Source organism: Hypanus sabinus, chromosome 10 (genome assembly GCF_030144855.1).
Source record: "Hypanus sabinus isolate sHypSab1 chromosome 10, sHypSab1.hap1, whole genome shotgun sequence".
NCBI classification, from domain to species: Eukaryota; Metazoa; Chordata; class Chondrichthyes; order Myliobatiformes; family Dasyatidae; genus Hypanus; species Hypanus sabinus.
Genome location: NC_082715.1, coordinates 112672118 through 112691238, shown reverse-complemented (window position 1 = coordinate 112691238; position 19121 = coordinate 112672118). Strand labels below are relative to the sequence as shown.

At 41.8% G+C, this 19121-nt stretch overlaps 2 protein-coding genes across 7 annotated transcripts in view; one reads left to right on the top strand and one right to left on the bottom strand.

Annotated features, from left to right (window-relative positions):
* The window catches only part of aida (axin interactor, dorsalization associated), an 84914-nt gene extending 70901 nt beyond the window's left edge, over positions 1-14013 (top strand). For both annotated transcript variants that reach the window (XM_059982654.1, XM_059982653.1), the window contains 4 exons: positions 2913-3035; positions 3126-3248; positions 10042-10159; positions 13429-14013. In XM_059982654.1, coding sequence (XP_059838637.1) covers positions 2913-3035; positions 3126-3248; positions 10042-10159; positions 13429-13525 — 461 coding nt within the window. In that variant the 3' untranslated portion in view covers positions 13526-14013. The remainder of the gene's footprint in view (positions 1-2912; positions 3036-3125; positions 3249-10041; positions 10160-13428) is intronic.
* A 144-nt stretch (positions 14014-14157) lies between these two features.
* The window catches only part of mia3 (MIA SH3 domain ER export factor 3), a 111422-nt gene continuing 106458 nt past the window's right edge, over positions 14158-19121 (bottom strand). For 2 of the 5 annotated variants that reach the window (XM_059982648.1, XM_059982652.1), the window contains 5 exons: positions 17117-17227; positions 16339-16418; positions 15886-15954; positions 15383-15542; positions 14158-15274 (listed from right to left, as the gene is read on the bottom strand). In XM_059982648.1, coding sequence (XP_059838631.1) covers positions 15075-15274; positions 15383-15542; positions 15886-15954; positions 16339-16418; positions 17117-17227 — 620 coding nt within the window. In that variant the 3' untranslated portion in view covers positions 14158-15074. The remainder of the gene's footprint in view (positions 15275-15382; positions 15543-15885; positions 15955-16338; positions 16419-17116; positions 17228-19121) is intronic. The other 3 variants (XM_059982649.1, XM_059982650.1, XM_059982651.1) reach the window with 3 other exon arrangements.

The window sequence follows — 19121 nt, the reverse complement described above, 5'->3', positions numbered from 1 at the left end:
TTTCTTTAGGTAGTGGTGAATTTGTTGCCACAGGCAACAAATTTCAGGCAGAGCTTGATAGGTTCTTGATTGAACATGGCATCAAAGGTTATGGGGAGAAGGCCAAGTAGTGGGACTGAGGAGGGGAAGAAATGATTAGCCATGATTGAATGGTGCAGCAGACTAGATGGGCCAAATGACCCAATTCTGCTCCCATGTCATGGTATGCCTTTGAATGCAGTGAGCTGCCTTCAGGATCTGCTGCATGCTTGTGTTGAAGTATCCTTCAGAATTATTGGGGTAAGAGTTCCAGCAGTGGTAAAGTACCTGTGATATTTTTCCACGTGGGGATGGTGTGTGACTTTGAGGAAACCCTGTTCGTGGTGCCATTGCCACCTCTGCCCACTTTGTCTTCTAGTTGATAGTGGTCATGGGTTTTCACAAACAATAGTGCACGGTTAGGTTGGTAGATAGGAATCAGTCAACCAGGCTGCATTGTCCTGCATGCCATTGAGTTTGTGCAGTTGGATCTGCACCCATCCAGACAAGCGGAGACTGCCATTACACTCCTGGCCTGTGCCTTTTGGATTTTGGAAAGGTTTTGAGGAGCAAGTTGAAGAGCCTTTGTTGGGTTGGTGCCTTTTGTTGTGGTCAGAGAGAAGTTCTGAGAGAAAGAAGTGTGGTGGGGAGATCTGGGATTATTTTTAAATTAAGCATTAATAATGGTAGTGTGATTAAATGGTTCATATATTGCCACACTGCACTGAGATAGAATAACTAGCAAGATCACATTCATGATCAGTATTAGATTGTTCGAATTCAGAGGCAGGCTGATGTAAGAAGCATAAGGCTCAGAAAGAAGCCATTTATCCTACGAAGACCATGCAAGATCAATTCAGCTTGTCCAACTCTGCAATGGCCTGCCAATTCCTTACTTTCAAGTATTTGCAACTCTCTGTAGTTGACCCTGTGTGTACATTGTCTATGTACAGTACTGCAGACCTGAACTACTCCATGATTTTTCATGAAAAAAATCTCATGCAGGTATAATTATAACACTTAAAAGGCTCTTGGACATCGTTTTGTAGATAGGAAAGAGTTAGAGACAACATACACAAAATGCTGGAGGAACACACAGACCAGGCAACATCTATGGAAAAGAGTAAACAGTTGATGTTTCAGGCCTTTGTAAGGACATCAAGATTTAGGTGGGTCAAATCTAAATGGATCCAGCTCAAGAAACTATCTTGATTGTCAAGGATGAGTTGGACTGGAGAGTCTGTATGCCTGCTGTATTGCTCCTGTCTCTATTGTCTCCTGTTTCTTGACCTCTGCATAATGGATTAGTTACTTTGGTCTTCTTCTGTCCTTCCATTTCTTCAAATCTCTCCACCAAATCTCCTCAACCACTGTTCCATTTTGCATTCCCAGAATCATTCCCTTTTGCACCCTTGTCAAAACCAAAGCTGGTGCCCAGAAGTGGACACAATGCTTCAGTTAAGGCTGAGCTAGTGTTTGATCAGGTTGATCACAAATTTTTTTTGCTGTTACAGGTCTTTGGCCCAACTTGTTCATGCCAACTGTGTTGCCTAGTAAGCTCGTCCCAACTGCCCATAGTCTTCTAAACTTTTCCTATTCATATACTTATCTAGATAGCTTTCTAATGTTGCCTCAGTCACCTTTTCTGACAGCTCATTTGAATACAGACACTCTTTGCGTGAAGAAAAAAATCACTTTTAAATCACTCATCTCTGATCTTAAGCATATGCCCTCTTGCATTTAGCATCCCCTTTTGACAAAAACACTGTGCTTTAACCCTGTCTATGCCCCTCACAGTCTTGCATATTTCTTTAATTATTTCTCTGCCCCATACAGCCCCGGATCCCATGTTTTTATTACACCACTTACTTAATTTGTCTTATCATGTTCATGGAACTAAACAAGTACCCCAATTCTCCAATTCTCATAGCTCATTCAAAACTCTATTGACATTCAAAATGGCTGACCTCATTCTTCCCACAAAATGTAACACTTAACGATTCCCTGAATTAAATTTCATCCTCCACCATTTTATTAATGATTGTATTGATTGATGGAGCGAGTTACTTACATACTAATTTTCTTAAGTCTTGTGTTTGTATGTTGTCTCTGGTACTGTTTCTAGAGTTTTTCACTGAAATTAAATGGACTGGTGTGTACCCCTTTTTGCAAAAGGGTCTCACTTTTGCCATTTTCCGGTCCTCAGGCACCACCACTAATTCCACTGAAGGCCTGTGGTAATAAGTGTCAGCAATTCCCTCCCTCTCAGCAATCTGGGATCCATTCCATCTGGTCCGGGTGATTTACCCACTTGAACTACAGCCTCCTAGGGCCCCTTCTGTGTCAAATCTAAGCCCATCCAGAATCTCAGCTACATCTTCCTTTACTGAGACTCCTTCAGCAACCTCTTCCACAGTGACTTAGCACTAGAGCCTTGCTCCCTGCCCCCATGTATCAGTTTCTTTTCTAGCCTCGTAGAAAAACTGAGAGCCCTTTCTGGTGCCTTCTGTGTTGAATAGGCTGTCTACACTGAATGTTTATTTGTGCATGATAGGAAAATGGACTGATTTCTGTCCAAACTAGTTAAAGCTGAGAGAACTTCTCCCTAGTAATTCTCAAAAACTTGCAATTCAGTCTCACTTTTCACAGCTGACAGTGTTAAGTAAAGCAACATAAAAGCAACTTCCACATTGAACAAACACTGGCACTGAGGAACAATTGTGAGAAATGGCAAGGTCATTATGAGAAATCACCAGATGTATGAACAGTGTGTTAAAACCCTGCAAGGGAGGGGAGTGGGTAATGTTGAATTACTGTTTTGAATACTAAGTTCAGGTGGTGTTCTGATGATGACAAGGCACAAGCATTGAGACTGTGGTAATGTCTGTTCTCAGGTACTCTCCTACCACGACTGCCCTCTGAACCAGGCATGGCTCTGCTTACTATAAAGATAGAAAAAATTGGACTCAAGGATGCAGGGCAGTGCATTGACCCCTACCTGACAGTCAGTGTAAAAGGTAAAGCAGGGTCACTTTGAAATGGGTCTGTGGTCCATATAATTCTGATGCTTACAAAATATTAATACAGGAAGTACCTCTATTACACAGATATTAATGGAGTGGATCTAACCCCTGTACAAGATACCCCTGTGGCTACAAGAAAGGAAGACACGTACATACATTTTGCTGTTGATGTGGAAATCCAGAAACACATCGAGAAATTGCCAAAGGGTAAGTCAGCTTCCTTTTCTACCTTAGAGAAGGCTTTTTGTGTGGCAACACCATGGTAGAGAATGTCCTGGTACCCAGTGAAATGTGTTCACTTAATGCAGAGTGAAGCACTGGCTTGTGTGGAAGTACATTACACTGAGATCACAGTGATGAACAGGCCCTTCAGCCTATTGAATTGTACAAGATGCTGCTCGGGCTGCATTTGGAACATTCCATTCAGATTCAGCTGCCCAGCTACAGGAAAGATGTAAACTGGAAAGCTTGCAGAGGGAACTTATAGGGATGTTGCTAGGACATGAAAGAAGTGAGTTATGGAGAAATGTTGAGCAGTTTGGGACTTCTTTCACAGGGTGTAGCAGAATGAGTGGTAATCTGATAGAGAATTCTCATGAATTCTAAAGAATCCTCTCCAATAGTCTTATCACCAACATTACACTTAACAGTTTCTTTTTTCCAGGATTGTTGCTTAATAATGAACAACCTCTAGTAAAACCAGTCCTGAAGAAGGAACTTAGCCCAAAGTGTCAACTGTTTATTTATTTCCATAGATGCTGCCTTACCTGTTGAGTTCCTGCAGTATTTTGCGTGTTACTGTAGATTTCCAGCATCTGCAGAATTTCTCATGTTTATAGTAAATCTACTGAATTTTGTGAAGTAATTAAACCAGAAAGTTTCTGAATATAATTCGTAAGGTTATTGAGATGGTATTTGATAGGAATTTTTCAACCTCGTGGAAGTGAAGAGCAAGAGATGGAAGCATAGGAAGGAACTACAAGGAAGCATAGGACCAAGGAATCCAAAGTATTGTGACAAACTGTTCCCCAGATTTTGTAATGACTTAATGTTGGAGAGCTTCATATGAACTTGAGAGAAGTGTAGGTGAATGTTAGGTGTTCTAGAACATAGCACATGTAAGAACAGGCCCTTCGACCTATGATGTCTGTGCTGAATATGATGTCAATTTAAACTAATCCCATCTGCCTGCACATGGTCCTTAACCTTCGCTGCCTGTTCACATGCCCATTTAAATGCCTCTTAAATGTTACTGTCGTATCTGCTTCCACCACCTCCTCCGGCAGCACATCCCACTACTTGCCTCAAACCTTTTAGACTTTCCCCTCTCAGCTTAAGGTTATGCCCCTCTAGTTTTTGACATATGCACCCTGGGAAAATTATATAGATTGCCAACCACATGCATGCCTCTAAAAACTTTATTAACTTCTGTCAGGTCAGCCCTCAGCCTCCGATATGCAAAGAAAACAATCTGCATTTGTCCATTCTCTTATAGCTAACATCGTCCAATCCACGTTTTGATTTAGCAGGTGTACTACTGGAAAAAAGAGGTAGTCTAAGGTAACCAACTTTAAACATGAAACAGAAAGAAGAGGATTTTCTAAATAGGGAAAAGATGGAAATAATGGAGAATGCATGAATATTAAATTTGTGAGATAATCTGAGATCAGCAGAAGGTCTTTACATCCAGAAGATGGCGGCATTTGTGTAGAGCTTTTACACGTGGAGCTGATCAGACATGGTCCATTGGAATTAACTTAAATATACTGAATGACTCGGTCCTCTCCTTATGTTACTGGACATAGTAAATTGGTAAAATGGTTTATTGTCTGTGATGTTAGGGAACTGGAGCAGGAGCTGGATGACCTCCGGATCTTCGGGAGAATGAGAAGTTTCTAGATAAGTTTCAGGGAGGTAGCAGCACACGGTAGCAGCGGCCTTTTGGATCTGGTGCTACTTTAATTTAGTTTTTTAATTTAATTTTAAGGCACAATTAGGGTTTAGGGCAATGGATAACAGTTATCTACCATCGGCAGTTACTGCTATAATACAGAGATCGCCCAAAAACAAACCTTCATGAAAATCTACTGGTTAGATTGCACGACCTTGGCTTGCTGAGGGAATCGGGCCTGCAGTTCTCAGAGTCGCCTGATGCCTGTGGCCGGAGGTGGGGATGTCATAAGCAGTGTGCGAGGAAGCGGAAGCAAGGTGAGTGGGCAGGAGTCCGTGCCAGGAAAAAAGTGAGCACTAGCCAGCCGGCTCTCCCGTCCGTTCTGCTCTCCAATTGACATTAAATTGGACTACATCTGTGGCAACGAAATACTCAGCGGGAGTACAGAAACTGACTGATTATTATTTGTGGAACAGATTTTTCCCCAAGCCATTGGTCTACCAACCTGCTGCCCTCTGCTGTGCTATGTCTTGTTTGTTATTTATTGTAATGCCTGCACTGCTCTGTGTTATTTTATGCAGTCCTGGGTAGGTCTGTAGTCTAGTGTCGTTTTTGTGTTGGTTTCATGTAGTTCAATGTAGTTTTTGTAGTGTTTATGCAGCACCACAGTCCTGAAAAAACATCTCATTTTTACAGTGTTCTGTACCAGCAGTTATGGTCGAAATGACAGTAAAAGAGACTTGACTAGTTACACCAAAGGAGCAGTGCAAAGGTAATTGGGTTACTGTCAGGCGAAGGAAGGGGCAGGCAGAGCAGGGCTCCCCTATGGCCATTCCTCTCAACAAAAAGTATACCGATTTGAATACCGTTGGGGGTGTGACTTACCTGGGACAAGCTGTGGAAGCCGGATCTCTGGCACTGAGTCTGGTTCTGTAGTGCAGAAGTGGGGGAGGAAGATGAGGAGAGTGGTAGTGATAGGGGACTCGATAGTTAGAGGTACAGACCGGAGGTTCTGTGGTTGTGACAGACTTTCGGATGGTTTGTTGCCTCCTGGGTGCCAGGATCAGAGATGTCTCTGATCACCTGCACAGCATTCTGAAATGGGAGAGTGAGCAGCCAGATGTCACGGTACACATTGGTACCAATGACATAGGAAGAAAGAGTGAGGAGGTCCTGAAGAGTGAGTATAGAGAGCTTGGTAGGAAGTTAAAAAGCAGGACCTCGAGGGTGGTAATCTCAGGATTGCTACCTGTGCCACGTGCCAGTGAGGGGAAGAATAGAATGCTCTGGAGGATGAACACATGGTGTAGGGGGCAGGGTTTCAGATTTCAGGACCATTGGGACCTCTTCTGGGGCAGGTGGGACCTGTACAAGAGAGACGGGTTACACCTGAACTACAGGGGGACCAATATCCTTGCAGGGAGGTTTATTAGTGCTACTCGGGGCAGGCGGAACCAGAGTGCCAGAGTAGATAGTGAAGCGGGGGTGAAAATAAATTATGTTAAAAGTTCATGTACAGTCACAAATAGAAGGGTTGTGTGTGGTGGTAATAATCTTCTGAGGTGTGTCTATTTCAATGCGAGGAGTATTGTGGGGAAGGCTGATGAGCTGAGGGCGTGGATTGACATGTGGAATTATGACATTGTAGCCATTCGTGAAACTTGGCTACAGGAGGGGCAGGACTGGCAGCTCAAAGTTCCAGGGTTCCGATGTTTCAGATGTGATAGAGGCAGAGGGATGAAGGGTGGGGGGTGGCATTGCTAGTCGGGGAAAATGTTACAGCAGTGCTCCGGCAGGAAAGATTAGAGGGCTTGTCTACTGAGGCCATATGGATGGAGCTGAGAAACAGGAAAGGTATGACCACACTAATAGGGTTGTATTATAGACCACCCAATAGTCAGTGAGAATTGGAGGAGCAAATCTGCAGAGATAGCAGACAACTGCAGGAAACATAAAGTTGTGATAGTGGGGGATTTTAATTTTTCACATATTGATTGGGACTCCCATACTGTTAAAGGTCTAGATGGGTCAGAGTTAGTAAAATGTGTTCAGGAAAGTTTTCTAAATCAATATATATGGGTACCGACTTGAGAAGATGCAATATTAGATCTCCTATTAGGAAACGAGTTAGGACAGGTGACGGAAGTGCGTGTTGGAGAACACTTTGGTTCCAGTGAGCATAACAGTGATCAACTTGACCATGGATAAAGATAGATCTGGTCCCTGGGTTGAGGTTCTAAACTGGGGAAAGGCCACATTTGAAGAAATGAGAAAGGATCTAAAGAGCGTGGATTGGGACAGGTTGTTCTCTGGCAAGGATGTGATTGGTCAGTAGTAGGCCTTCAAAGGAGAAATTTTGAGAGTGCAGAGTTTGTATGTTCCTGTCAGGGTTAAAGGCAAAGTGAATAAGAATAAGGAACCTTGGTTCTCTAGGAATATTGAAATTCTAATAAAGAAGAGAGAGATATATGACATGTATAGGAAACGAAGCAAATAAGGTACTTGAGCAGTGTAAAAAGTGCAAAAAAATACTTAAAGAAATCAGAAGGGCTAAAAGAAGACATGAGGTAGCTTTGGCAGTCAAGGTGAAGGATAATAATCCTAAGAGCTTCTACAGGTATATTAAGAGCAAAAGGATAGTAAGGGATACAGTTGGCCCTCTTGAAGATCAGAGTGGTCAGCTAGGTATGTATGGAACAACTATGTATGAAAAAGAAATGGGGGAGATCTTAAATGGGTTTTTTGCATCTGTATTTACTAAGGAAACTGGCATAGAGTTAATGGAAATAAGGCAAACAAGTAGTGAGGTCTTGGAATGTATACAGATTGAAGAGGAGGTGGTGCTTGCTATCTTGAGGCAAATCAGAGTAGATAAATCCCCAGGACCTCAAAGGTGACTAGTGTTGAAATTGCAGGGGCCCTGGCAGATATATTTAAAATATCCATATCTACGGGCGAGGTGCCAGAGGATTGGAGGATAGCTCATGTTGTTCTCGTTTAAAAAAGGCTCTAAAAGTAATCCGGGAAATTATAGGGCAGTAAGTTTGACATCTGTAGTAGGTAAATTATTGGAAGGAGTACTAAGAGATAGGATCTATAAGTATTTGGATAGACAGGGACTTATTACAGAGTCAACATGGCTTTGTGTGTGGTAGGTCATGTATAACAAATCTATTAGAGTTTTTCGAGGAAGTTATCAGAAAAGTGGATGAAGGGAAGGCAGTGGATGTTGTCTACATGAACTTCAGTAAGGCCTTTGACAAGGTACCGCATGGGAGGTTAGTTAGGAAGATTCAGTCACTAGGAATACATGGCGAGGTAGTAAATTGGATTAGACATTGGCTCAATGGGAGAAGCCAGAGAGTGGTAGTGGAAGATTGTTTCTCTGAGTGAAGGCCGGTGAATAGTGGTGTGCCACAGGGATCAGTGCTGGGTCCATTGTTATTTGTCATCTATATCAATGATCTGGATGATGATGTGGTAAATTGGATCAGCAAATTTGCTGATGATACAAAGGTTGGAGGTGTAGTGGACAGTGAGGAGGGTTTTCAAAGCTTGCAGAGGGATTTCGACCAGCTGATAAAATGGGCTGAAAAATGGCAGATGGCATTTAATACAGCCAAGTGTGAGGTATTGCACTTTGGAAGGAGAAACCAAGGTAGAACATACAAGGTAAATGGTAGGGTACTGAGGAGTGCAGTAGAACAGCAGGATCTGGGAATACAGATACAAAATTCTCTAAAAGTGGTGTCATAGGTAGATAGGGTAGTAAAGAGAGCTTTTGGTACATTGGCCTTTATAAATCAAAGTATTGAGTATAAGAGTTGAAATGTTATGGTGAGGTTGTATAAGGCATTGGTGAGGCTGAAGTCGGAGTATTGTGTGCAGTTTTGGTCACCTAGTTACAGGAAGGATATTAATAAGGTTGAAAGAGTGCAGAGAAGGTTTACAAGGATGTTGCCGGGACTTGAGAAACTGAGTTACAGAGAAAGGTTGAATAGGTTAGGACTTTATTCCCTGGAGTGTAGAAGAATGAGGAGAGACGATAGAGGTGTATAAAATTCCCTGGAGTGTAGAAGAATGAGGAGAGACGATAGGGTTGTATAAAATTCCCTGGAGTGTAGAAGAATGAGGAGAGACGATAGGGGTGTATAAAATTCCCTGGAGTGTAGAAGAATGAGGAGAGACGATAGGGGTGTATAAAATTCCCTGGAGTGTAGAAGAATGAGGAGAGACGATAGGGGTGTATAAAATTCCCTGGAGTGTAGAAGAATGAGGAGAGACGATAGAGGTGTATAAAATTCCCTGGAGTGTAGAAGAATGAGGAGAGACGATAGAGGTGTATAAAATTCCCTGGAGTGTAGAAGAATGAGGAGAGACGATAGGGGTGTATAAAATTATGATGGGTATAGATAGAGCAAGCAGGCTTTTTCCACTGAGGCTAGGGGAGAAAAAAAACCAGAGGACATGGGTTAAGGGTGAAGGGGGAAAAGTTTAAGGGGAACATTAGGGGAGGCTTCTTCACACAGTGGTGGGAGTGTGGAATAAGCTGCCAGATGAAGTGGTAAATGTGGGCTCACTTTTAACATTTAAGGAAAAGCTTGGACAGGTACATGGATGAGAAGTATATGGAGGGATATGGTCTCGGTGCAGGTCAGTGGGACTAGGCAGTAAAATGATTCGGCACAGCCAAGAAGGGCCAAAAGGCCTGTTTCTGTGCTGTAATGTTCTATGTCTGTACAGAGATGGGGTGAAAAACTTAATTTTGCTTGCTACCAATAGAGATTATTTCATCACATCAGTACATTGAGGGTTTACTGGGGAAAAGCACTGACAGAATGCAGAATAAAGTGTTACAGTGACAGGTGCAGGCATGCAACAAGGTCTGACCTATTGTACTCGGGACTGTTCCATAGTCCGGTATAGAAACTTTGAGATATGTACTTTAGGACTTCTGTATTTTCTGTTGATGTGTAGGGTTGGGTGGGATTTTATGAAACCCTCATGGATGTTTGATGTTGAGCTTGATTATAATAGTGATGTATTTTATCAGTGTGAGACATCACTGCTTCCTATTTAATCTTCAGCAATCCACTTTTTCTTTTATAGGAGCTGCTATTTTCTTTGAATTCAAACATTACAAACCCAAAAAGAAGTTTACAAGCACAAAGTGCTTTGCATTTATGGAAATGGATGAAATCAAAGCTGGAGAGATTGTTATAGAGCTGTGAGTACTGAGCCACCTGGTAAAGATTTTGCCTGGTCTACCTATAGCCTTCCCAGTGTTTGACAGATGTTGCATTTCATTTTCTGTTAAGTTCGCTATTAAGGGAATTATTTAATAGGAACCTGAGGGCAACTTTTTCAACCCAGAAAGTGGTCATAACATGGAATTAACTGCTAGAGAAAGTGCTTAAGGATGGTGCTTTAGTAATATTTAAAAGGAACTTGAGTAAGTACAAGGATAGGAAAGTTTTAGAGAGATGTGCACAAAACCCAGGAACTAGCTTAGATAGGAATATGTTAGCTTGGAGCAGTTGAGCCAAAGGACCTGTTTTCATGTTGTGTGACACTGACTCACCTGCTAGGTCTCTTTCAGTTTTATAACCGCTTCTAATCCTCCTGCCTGTTCTAGCTCTCAGGTTGAGCATCCCTGCAGGTTATCCTTCCAAGTGGCTATCCCATTTCCTTTGGAAGTCCCTGTTAATTCTGGGCATAGAAATATTTTTCTTCACATCATACTTGTACTTCTTGCAAAATTTAAGTGTGTGCCACCAATTTCTTGAACCGTTAGTGAGAACAAGACCCTGCCCTTCTGCAAGACAGTGACTGACCATTTACCACTTGCTGCACTCCCCTGATTCTCTTAGTATACAAAATTGTTGATTTTAGTTGTGAACACACAGCAGCTGAGCCTTCATAGTCTTCTGTTGGCCAGAGATACACTACACTCTAGACATTTCCTTTCATCTATGCTATGAATAATTGCTCCCACCCCATTCTGAAACTAACTCCTAGTTCAGAGTTGAACTAGAGTTGAACAGAGCTGCTTTATCAATTCAAGCAGCTTCAGTGAGAGATTATCTTGTTCTTCCAAACTCCCAAGTATAGACACAGTCTGTTTGATAAATGCCTAGAGAAGTGTACAGCATTAAAATATGTCTTTAACCTACTGCATTTATGCCAGCCACTGCACCCATCTCTCCTAATCTCATTGACTCGCATTGGGTTCATGTCCATCTATATTCACCAGTTCCTGTATGAAAATGCTGTGAGAACCTGCACCTTTAGGGTAGTGTTCTCCAATGACTTTGCAGGAAAGAATTCCCTCAGGTCCTTTTGCACTTCCTACCCTTTACCCTGATAACCTTTGAACATCCCCATCAGAGGGGAAAAAAGTTTCTTAAATCTACTCCCATCAGTTTTGCATACTTCTATCAGCTCAATCATCTGCTCCAGGGGAAACAGGCTGTCCAATCTCTGAAGTAACATCATGGTGAATCTCCCCACTTTCTCAGAATCCTTTACTGCATGCACACACTATTCTAGCTGTGATCGAATCAGCATATAGCACTCTTTGCCTTTTTAATTTAATGATTATGGACAGAGTCACCCATGTCCCTTGGAACACAGACCTTTCAATCTCTCACCATTAGAAACTGTATAGTGTGTTTCCATATTCTGATTTTTAATATTCCATCCATTCACAGCCCATCTCCAAGCACCTCTATAAATCTAAGGTCATGCTTAAAAATGCTAAAAGCAGACTATTATTTACATGGTGGGAGACTGCAAGTGACTAGAGTGGAAGGGGATCGAGCTATTGTGCATGAAACGCAAGAAGCTAGCCGACAGGAGGAGCAGGTAGCTTATAATGTATGGGCCTATATTGTTGGAGGAATTAGTTTAGAAAGAACAAGGTATTGTTTCAATTGTACATGATGTTGGGGAGGCCAGCTTTGGTCTTTTTTTAAGAAAAGATAGGCTGCCTCCACAATCAGTACAAGTCCAACTGAGATTGAGCTCTGTAATGAAGGTGTTGTAGCGGTGTGCTACAAGCAGCGCTAAAATTACGACACGGAGTCGGTAACTGCAGTCGAAGGAAAAAACTTTATTCGAAAACTTCAGCCTCACTTTTAAGCCTCTGTCAACCGGCCCCCCATGGCGAAGAGGCTCCAAAGCTCTGTGCTCGCAAACCCCCGTAGGCTATCTAATTGTGAGTCGGTTCGCATACGCTAGGAAATGAGCCGCCACAGTGTTGTATAATCAGAAATAAATTGCCCTGTATTCTTTGGAGTTTAATGGAATTAGGAGTGATTGGTTGTTCAGGGACAGGTAGCCTAGACCTGCTTGTGTTTCCTGTCTTATGGAGTTTACAACACAGAAGCAGGTCCTTTGGCCCACCATGTCTGCTTATCTGTACTAATCTATTTCCTAAACCGTGACCTCCTGTGCCTTGCCTGTTCAAGTCCCTCTCCAAATTCCTCTTAATGCACGAAGCTGATTCCATCATCTCCTTTGGTTGATATCTGGAACGTTCCTCATCCCCTTAAATCCTCCTCCTCACCTTAAATCTGTGCCCTCTTGTTTTTGATACCTCTAGCAAGGGAAAGATTCTGACTATATTCGCTTTGTGTCTAATGAAAATATGCACCTGGGACAGTAGGCTGTTACCAAATAATTTTTAATTAGCATTGGTCGCGTGCACATTGTGTGGTCGTTAAACACTACACCGTGCTTACAGCAAACATTTAAGGGATGGCTGGCTCGCTACGTAAAGTGTTACAGCCTCAAGAACTTAAAGATCATTGGAGAATCGGGATCGGCTGATGCTGAAGCGGCATCAGCCTTCCCAAAAGGGCTGGATGGTTGTGTCTGTACTGAACGTGTACAGACTTTTTTTCTTGTCATTATTCCCTAAACAATACAGTATAATTATTTACATAGCATTTACATTGTATTAGGTATAAGTAATCTAGAGATAATTTAAAGCATACGGGAGTATGTGTGTAGGTTATATGCAAATACGCCACTTTATGTAAGGGACTTGAGCATCTGCGGATTTTGGTATCTGCAGGGGGTCCTGGAACCAATCCCCCACCAATACTGAGGGACGACTGCATATCATTAATTCATAATGGATCTGTTTCTACAAGTACATTTCTACATTCTAAATCTTAATTGTTCACATTATCTTAAATCTATATGTATCCTTTCTAACAGCATAACAGCTGCCAAACTCTCAAGTTAATTCAATAGAATAGCTGTGAACTATTCAGAATGAAGGTTGAGAGATTTAGTATTTGTCCACAAATGAACTTTTGTCACCTTGAGCCTTGACACTGAAGCATCACATCCCACATCTGTGTAGTTTTTCAACTTAAAAAATGAGTAAAGGAATAGAATTACAACTTGTCCTTGCCATGCTCAGACTTGAAAGTGAACACTCAGCCAGTCATCATAACTTAACATTAAATACTTTCTCTCTCTCTTCAGATACAAAAAGCCAACCGACTTTAAGAGAAAAAAGCTACATTTGCTGACCAGGAAACCGCTGTATCTTCACCTCCATCAAACATTGCACAAGGAATGACTTTCTGTAGATACTAAGGCAAATTAACAAGTGTTGTGGTAACTGTGTGTGTGTACAGCAGAATCCCAGTCATACTAGGCAGCACATCTGTGATCAACAACGTGCAATAACAGTATCAGTTTCTCGAAGAGAACATCTTGTGTCCAGTACTGCTGCTGGTTCAATTCAGGGGAAAGTTTCATGCTGATTAACATCCAGTTTATTACTTTAGCAACTGATTAATACTGAACTGTTGGAGAACAACTTCACAAAGCAAGTCATCACTTTTTAAATCCAGACTGTGTGCTGTGATCATTGAGGCAGCAGCTTTATAGTTAATTGTTACACTAAAGGGAAGCATTAAGTGGACAAAGGATCTTGGCTTCTGTGTTTTAATGTAGAGGTGTGAGTGGTGAACAGTATGCAGTGGTACTTTTAACAAGAACCCTTCTGTCTGGCTGGAAACTTTGCTAGAAATGTATTTGAAGTGCCCTAGTGAGATGTGTTTGGCCAAAGCTCTAAAAATTGTATTCTTTGTCTAATCATTGCACTACAACTGCATGTAGCACTGTTTTTCATTGTATATAACTGTTCAGTACCCTGTTCATTAACATTTGTGGAGTTTATAACAAATTTTACAGTATGATAATGGAGGTGGGTGGGTGGGTGGGAGGGGAAGAGAACGGGGACTTAGAAGCAGGACATCTGCAGGCTGTTTTGATTCATGCCGTGCCAATCTATGTATTCCTACTAACAGAGACTTACATGGAAAGAAAATAATGAGGCCCAAATATCACCACTGAACATTATTCATTGACAACCCAGTAATTTTAATCTTTATTAATAAATTCTCAATAGTAAAATAAGTTACATCTGGCCTTACTTATACAGGGTGTTCCTGTGTTTTGTTTTCCCAAAGAGAAGTCAAACTAAAATCAGGCTGGCTGACAAATGGATGGTTCATTGAAGTAGTTTGTGTATGAATTACAAATGTATTGCCATGACAACATAATCAGGCTGCTCTCTTTAGTTATTTCCACAGGAAAAGTTTTTTTGCAACCATGAAGACTAAAAGGCCTCAGAACAATGCTGACAGATTATCAAGAGATTTACCACACGAGACACAGGTACCCTAATATTGCACTATTTACTCCTTGATTGGCAAAGTGGCTACCTTTTGACAAATTCTCAGAAGTTTGAAGCTGTAAACAGCATGTTATACTTAATTTGCAAATCTCCCATAAACATTCCTATCCATTTCCAAAGCTGGAAAGTACAAAACTTTAAGCTGTCCAAGAGTTTTCTGGCTGCAGAATAAATTGATGATTGACTGCGCCTGATCATCATTCACAAGGGTAAAGCCACTGCTACGATGAATGGGATCCTCCAACAGCCAGCACAGTTTAAACAGGTCCAATAATCAGACCTGCTAGTTAAATAATTCCCAATTACAGGTAACTGAGAAACAAACCAGGATCCTGGAATACTTGAAGGATTCCATCGTAAATCTGGTTTACATACATCAAGTACATTTGCCTGAGGTGAGTGATCAGTCCAGTCGAATGCCTTGTCACTGCCGGTTATCTTGCCCAGAGGGAATGTCATGGGCTCCAGGAGGCAGAACTCTGGGTCCTCGTGGGTATTCCCTTACACCAGGTGGGAAGTCTCTCAGAACTTGTGGAGGTGGTGGTAAGGGTGCAGGAAGAAACTGTCTGTGCCCTGGTGGCGGGAACGGCCCTGGAGGGTAATCACGGAGGGCTGGAACACGGACTGTGAATAAAAAAAAACACTCACGTATCAGACAGAGGGCAAGTAGTTGTAATTTGAAACCTCATGAGGTTAAATAACAGTAGGGATACAGAGGACTGTTCAGCCTACCTAGATGGCTCTGCGGGAGTGGCACTGGCACTGGACCGTAGGTGCCTCTGGGTGGAGGGGGTCCATGTCGGGGTCCAGGGGGAGGCATCCCACCCAGAGATGAATTCATGATAGGTGTTCCTGGGAAAGACATTGCAGCCTGAGAGGCATTAGCATTCACCTGGTGGGGAGAAGAGAACTTTAAAAGCTTCTACATTCCTAAGATGAGCATCTCTTTAAAGCAAGCCTTTGTTTTTAACCGCCCCAATTTTATCCAGCAACATCCATAACAATCAGAGCTTTTAAAATAACAAGCACCAGCAAGCTTAACACAGAACGAACAGGCCTTACAGTGACATAGATAAATGCAAGGTTAGTTCATCTGATAACTGACCAAAGCACAGAGGACAGTCATTTCCACAAATGTACAATCTGGGCTTATCAAAGTATCCAATTGGTTAGTTTTATTAAATGGCAAACTACTAGTGGGTTATGAAATTCAATTTCCTATGCCCATTACTCACTGCCTTTGATTGTTCAGAGGATGGATTAGATAAAGATACCGGCTCTTCAGCCTTAGCAACATCATCTTGCTACAGAGAAAACCAACAAATTAAAAACAAAACAGAGTGCAAAAGTCCACCAAACCAACATCTCCATCACACTAACCAGCTTGGTGGAAAGGCAGCACAACAGGGAGGATAGGACTGATTCCGCTTCTCCAAAAGGATCCTTCTGCCACATAGATTGTCCAAATCATCAAAAGCAGAGGTTTAAATCCAGTAATTCTTGATACTCTTATCAAGCTTAACCAGCAGGGGATGTGGAAACATTTTAAAAAGCATTTCAGGTGAAACTATCACACTTCTTTCTGTCAAAGCAATTTCATTACAAAGTGATGAAATCAAAACTCAGCAGAGGATCTACAGCAAAAGGGAAATCCGATTTTAGCAAAAAGTGGTGGGTGCAAAACTTACCGTCGCACATTCCGTCACATTTGGGGAAGATGTTCTTGGCCCACTGGGCAACTGACCCGATCCTCCAGAGCACATTTCTGCTGAAGATGAAACTCATTATGAAACAACTCAGCTAAAAGCTGTTTTTTTTAAAAAAAAAAGCCTGTACCAGTCTCCGTGATTAACTGGAACATCAAGATCAGCAGGGCGAATGTACTCAGTAATATATAAAATGGAGGGATTGTTGGCATTTGACATAGTGAGGGTTTTATGGGGTAGATATAGGAAAATAGTTCCTAATGACAGATCAGTAGGCAGAAATCAGAATACAGATAATTATTGAGGTGCCCAGTGTGTTAAGTCAGGGGAATTAGTTTTATGTGGCGAAATGTGATCTGATAAACAAGGCGTACAAAGTGTCCAAGCATGTGAGGCACAGCGGACCAGTGCAACACACGGGACAGCACCACAACATTGGGTGGAGTAATGCACAGGGTTGCAACAAGGTCTAGATCAGCTAAGCATCTAAGGTTCAAGGGCTCATTTCTCTCCATGGATGTTGCATGATCTTCTTAGTGTTTCTGGCAGATTAATTACAATTTCTAGCATCTGCAGATTTCTTTTTAAAACCCTGTCTCATTTTTCTGTGGATATAGATTTATAAGACTGAAATTATCCAGAGATAATCAAACATTGTTTTCTTTCAAACAACAGCAATTGAATGTTTCAGTGGATTTCATTGCAAGCCACCACTTGCTTTAGTCATCATTTTACATTTATTTGTTTTATTTAAATATACCTGCTCTGTTAGCTGGAAGTCCACGAATTTCACCCGGACCAGAAATTCGTCCAGACATTATATTCGATTCCGAAGGTGGTCTCCGTAGTCCAGGATAACCATCCATTGGACCTGAAAGAGCAACATTAAAATGGAATTGAGAGGGCTAATCTATTTACATCATGAGCAGGAAGAATAATACCAAGAAAACAATAATTAGTGAATGACCACAAATTAAAATTTGAAGGTCACAAAAAGAACTAATCAACCATGTTATAAACTATAAAAGAAGCATTATCTATGGACGAGAAATGCTAGGTTCCTTAGATCCGGATGAGTTACAATCCACCGTGAGGAAAGGATATTTCACGTGCCCTAGAGGATCAAATGAAGAAGTGAGCTCAAGCTCAGGTTTTGAGCTAAAGATACAGCTGCAGAGTCCTATCTTCCTGCAATTAGCCACCATCAGCCACAGAGGGTGGAGTGGGGGGATGGGAAGAATCAGAACCAAGTGTAGGGTAAGTGAGTAGTTACGACATGAGTAGAATAAGCGTTTGTTTGCAGGTGTTGAGATGGAGCCTGAAGAAGCAGAACTTGACTAGACTGCAAATCTAAAAAAATGGGGAAGTACAGAAGATTGCACATGTGGAGAGATGGTTAGCAGGAATGGTTTCAGACTCCTGGGGTACTGTGAACAGTCTTAGGGGGGTGATTTTAAGTTGCATCTCCATGAGATGGGGTTAAAGCCCTTGCTGAAGTTTCACCAGATGGGATAACGAAAAGGATAGGGAAATGGGGAGGCGATGGAATGGTATACAGAGAATTAGGAGAGATGGATTTCTCTACAGCAACAAACAACTAAGAGATATTCAGTGCATGCATATAAGTAAATAGAGCATAATAAAGGCTAGAGAGCAGTTTATTCAACTAACCATGCTTGTTTATAACAGTAGGGCAAACAACTGGCTTAAAAGAACAAGATTGAGTGTGAAAAATCCCTTTGTATAAAATGTTCAGAAAAGGGGAGAAAGGAGAGAAATGGGAGCAATGATTACATGAAATATTGTGGTGAGAGAGGGCATCTTGTTTAAAGTAGAAATAATCTGGGCCTTCTATATGCTGCCAATGAGTGGAGAGGTAGGGAAGGAAATTGGAGCCAGGTGATGATATGTGGGCAATTCAGTCAGAAGTCCTGATGTGCATTACTCCCAAAGGTGCTGGAATGTCTGCTTGAAAAGACATTTGAGATCCTAGATGGGCCAAAAATTGAACAGGCCTGGGTTTTTCCAGGCTCCTCTGATTTCCAAAGCTATGCTGACTCACAGGTTTTTTGTCCACCGTAAATTATTGGCAATGCATAAGGGAGTGGTAGAATCTGCAGCGAGCACAAGTTATGGGATAAACAGTGGGGACTGGGACTACTTGAACTTGATAATAAAATGGCCTCTTTCAACATTGCAAGGGAAGTATAGAAAAGTTCACACTAGAAAGACTGCCTGTCCATCTCTGGATAGAGTTCAAAAGAGATTCACAGATTCAATTCTTGTTGCCCCATACAAGAATGTGGTGGCTTTGGACAAGGTACAGAGCAGATTTACCAAGAAATTTGCAAGGATAAGAGGGCATGCGCTGAGGAGAGGTTGGACAAATTTGGTCTGTTTTCTCTAGAATGTTGGAGGCTGAGGGCAAACCTGACAGAAGGGTCAAAATGTCTTGTACTAGAGGGCAGGGATTTAAGGTGAGAGGGGTAAGTTCAAAGGAGATGTGCAGGGCAGTATTTTTAAAGAGTGATAGTGGAGGCAATTGTGATAAGGCATTTATGAGGCTCTTAGATACGCAGCGAATGAAAGGACACAGGCAGTACGTCAACGAAGGGTTAGTTTAGTTAACATTAATTACTTAAGCACAACATTGTCCTGTGCTGTAATCTATGAAGAGTAAAGAATACAACAGATTACATATCAGTTACAGATATGGGAGGAGAAATGGCAAATGGAGTTTAACCCCCCCCCCCCCAAAGTCAAAC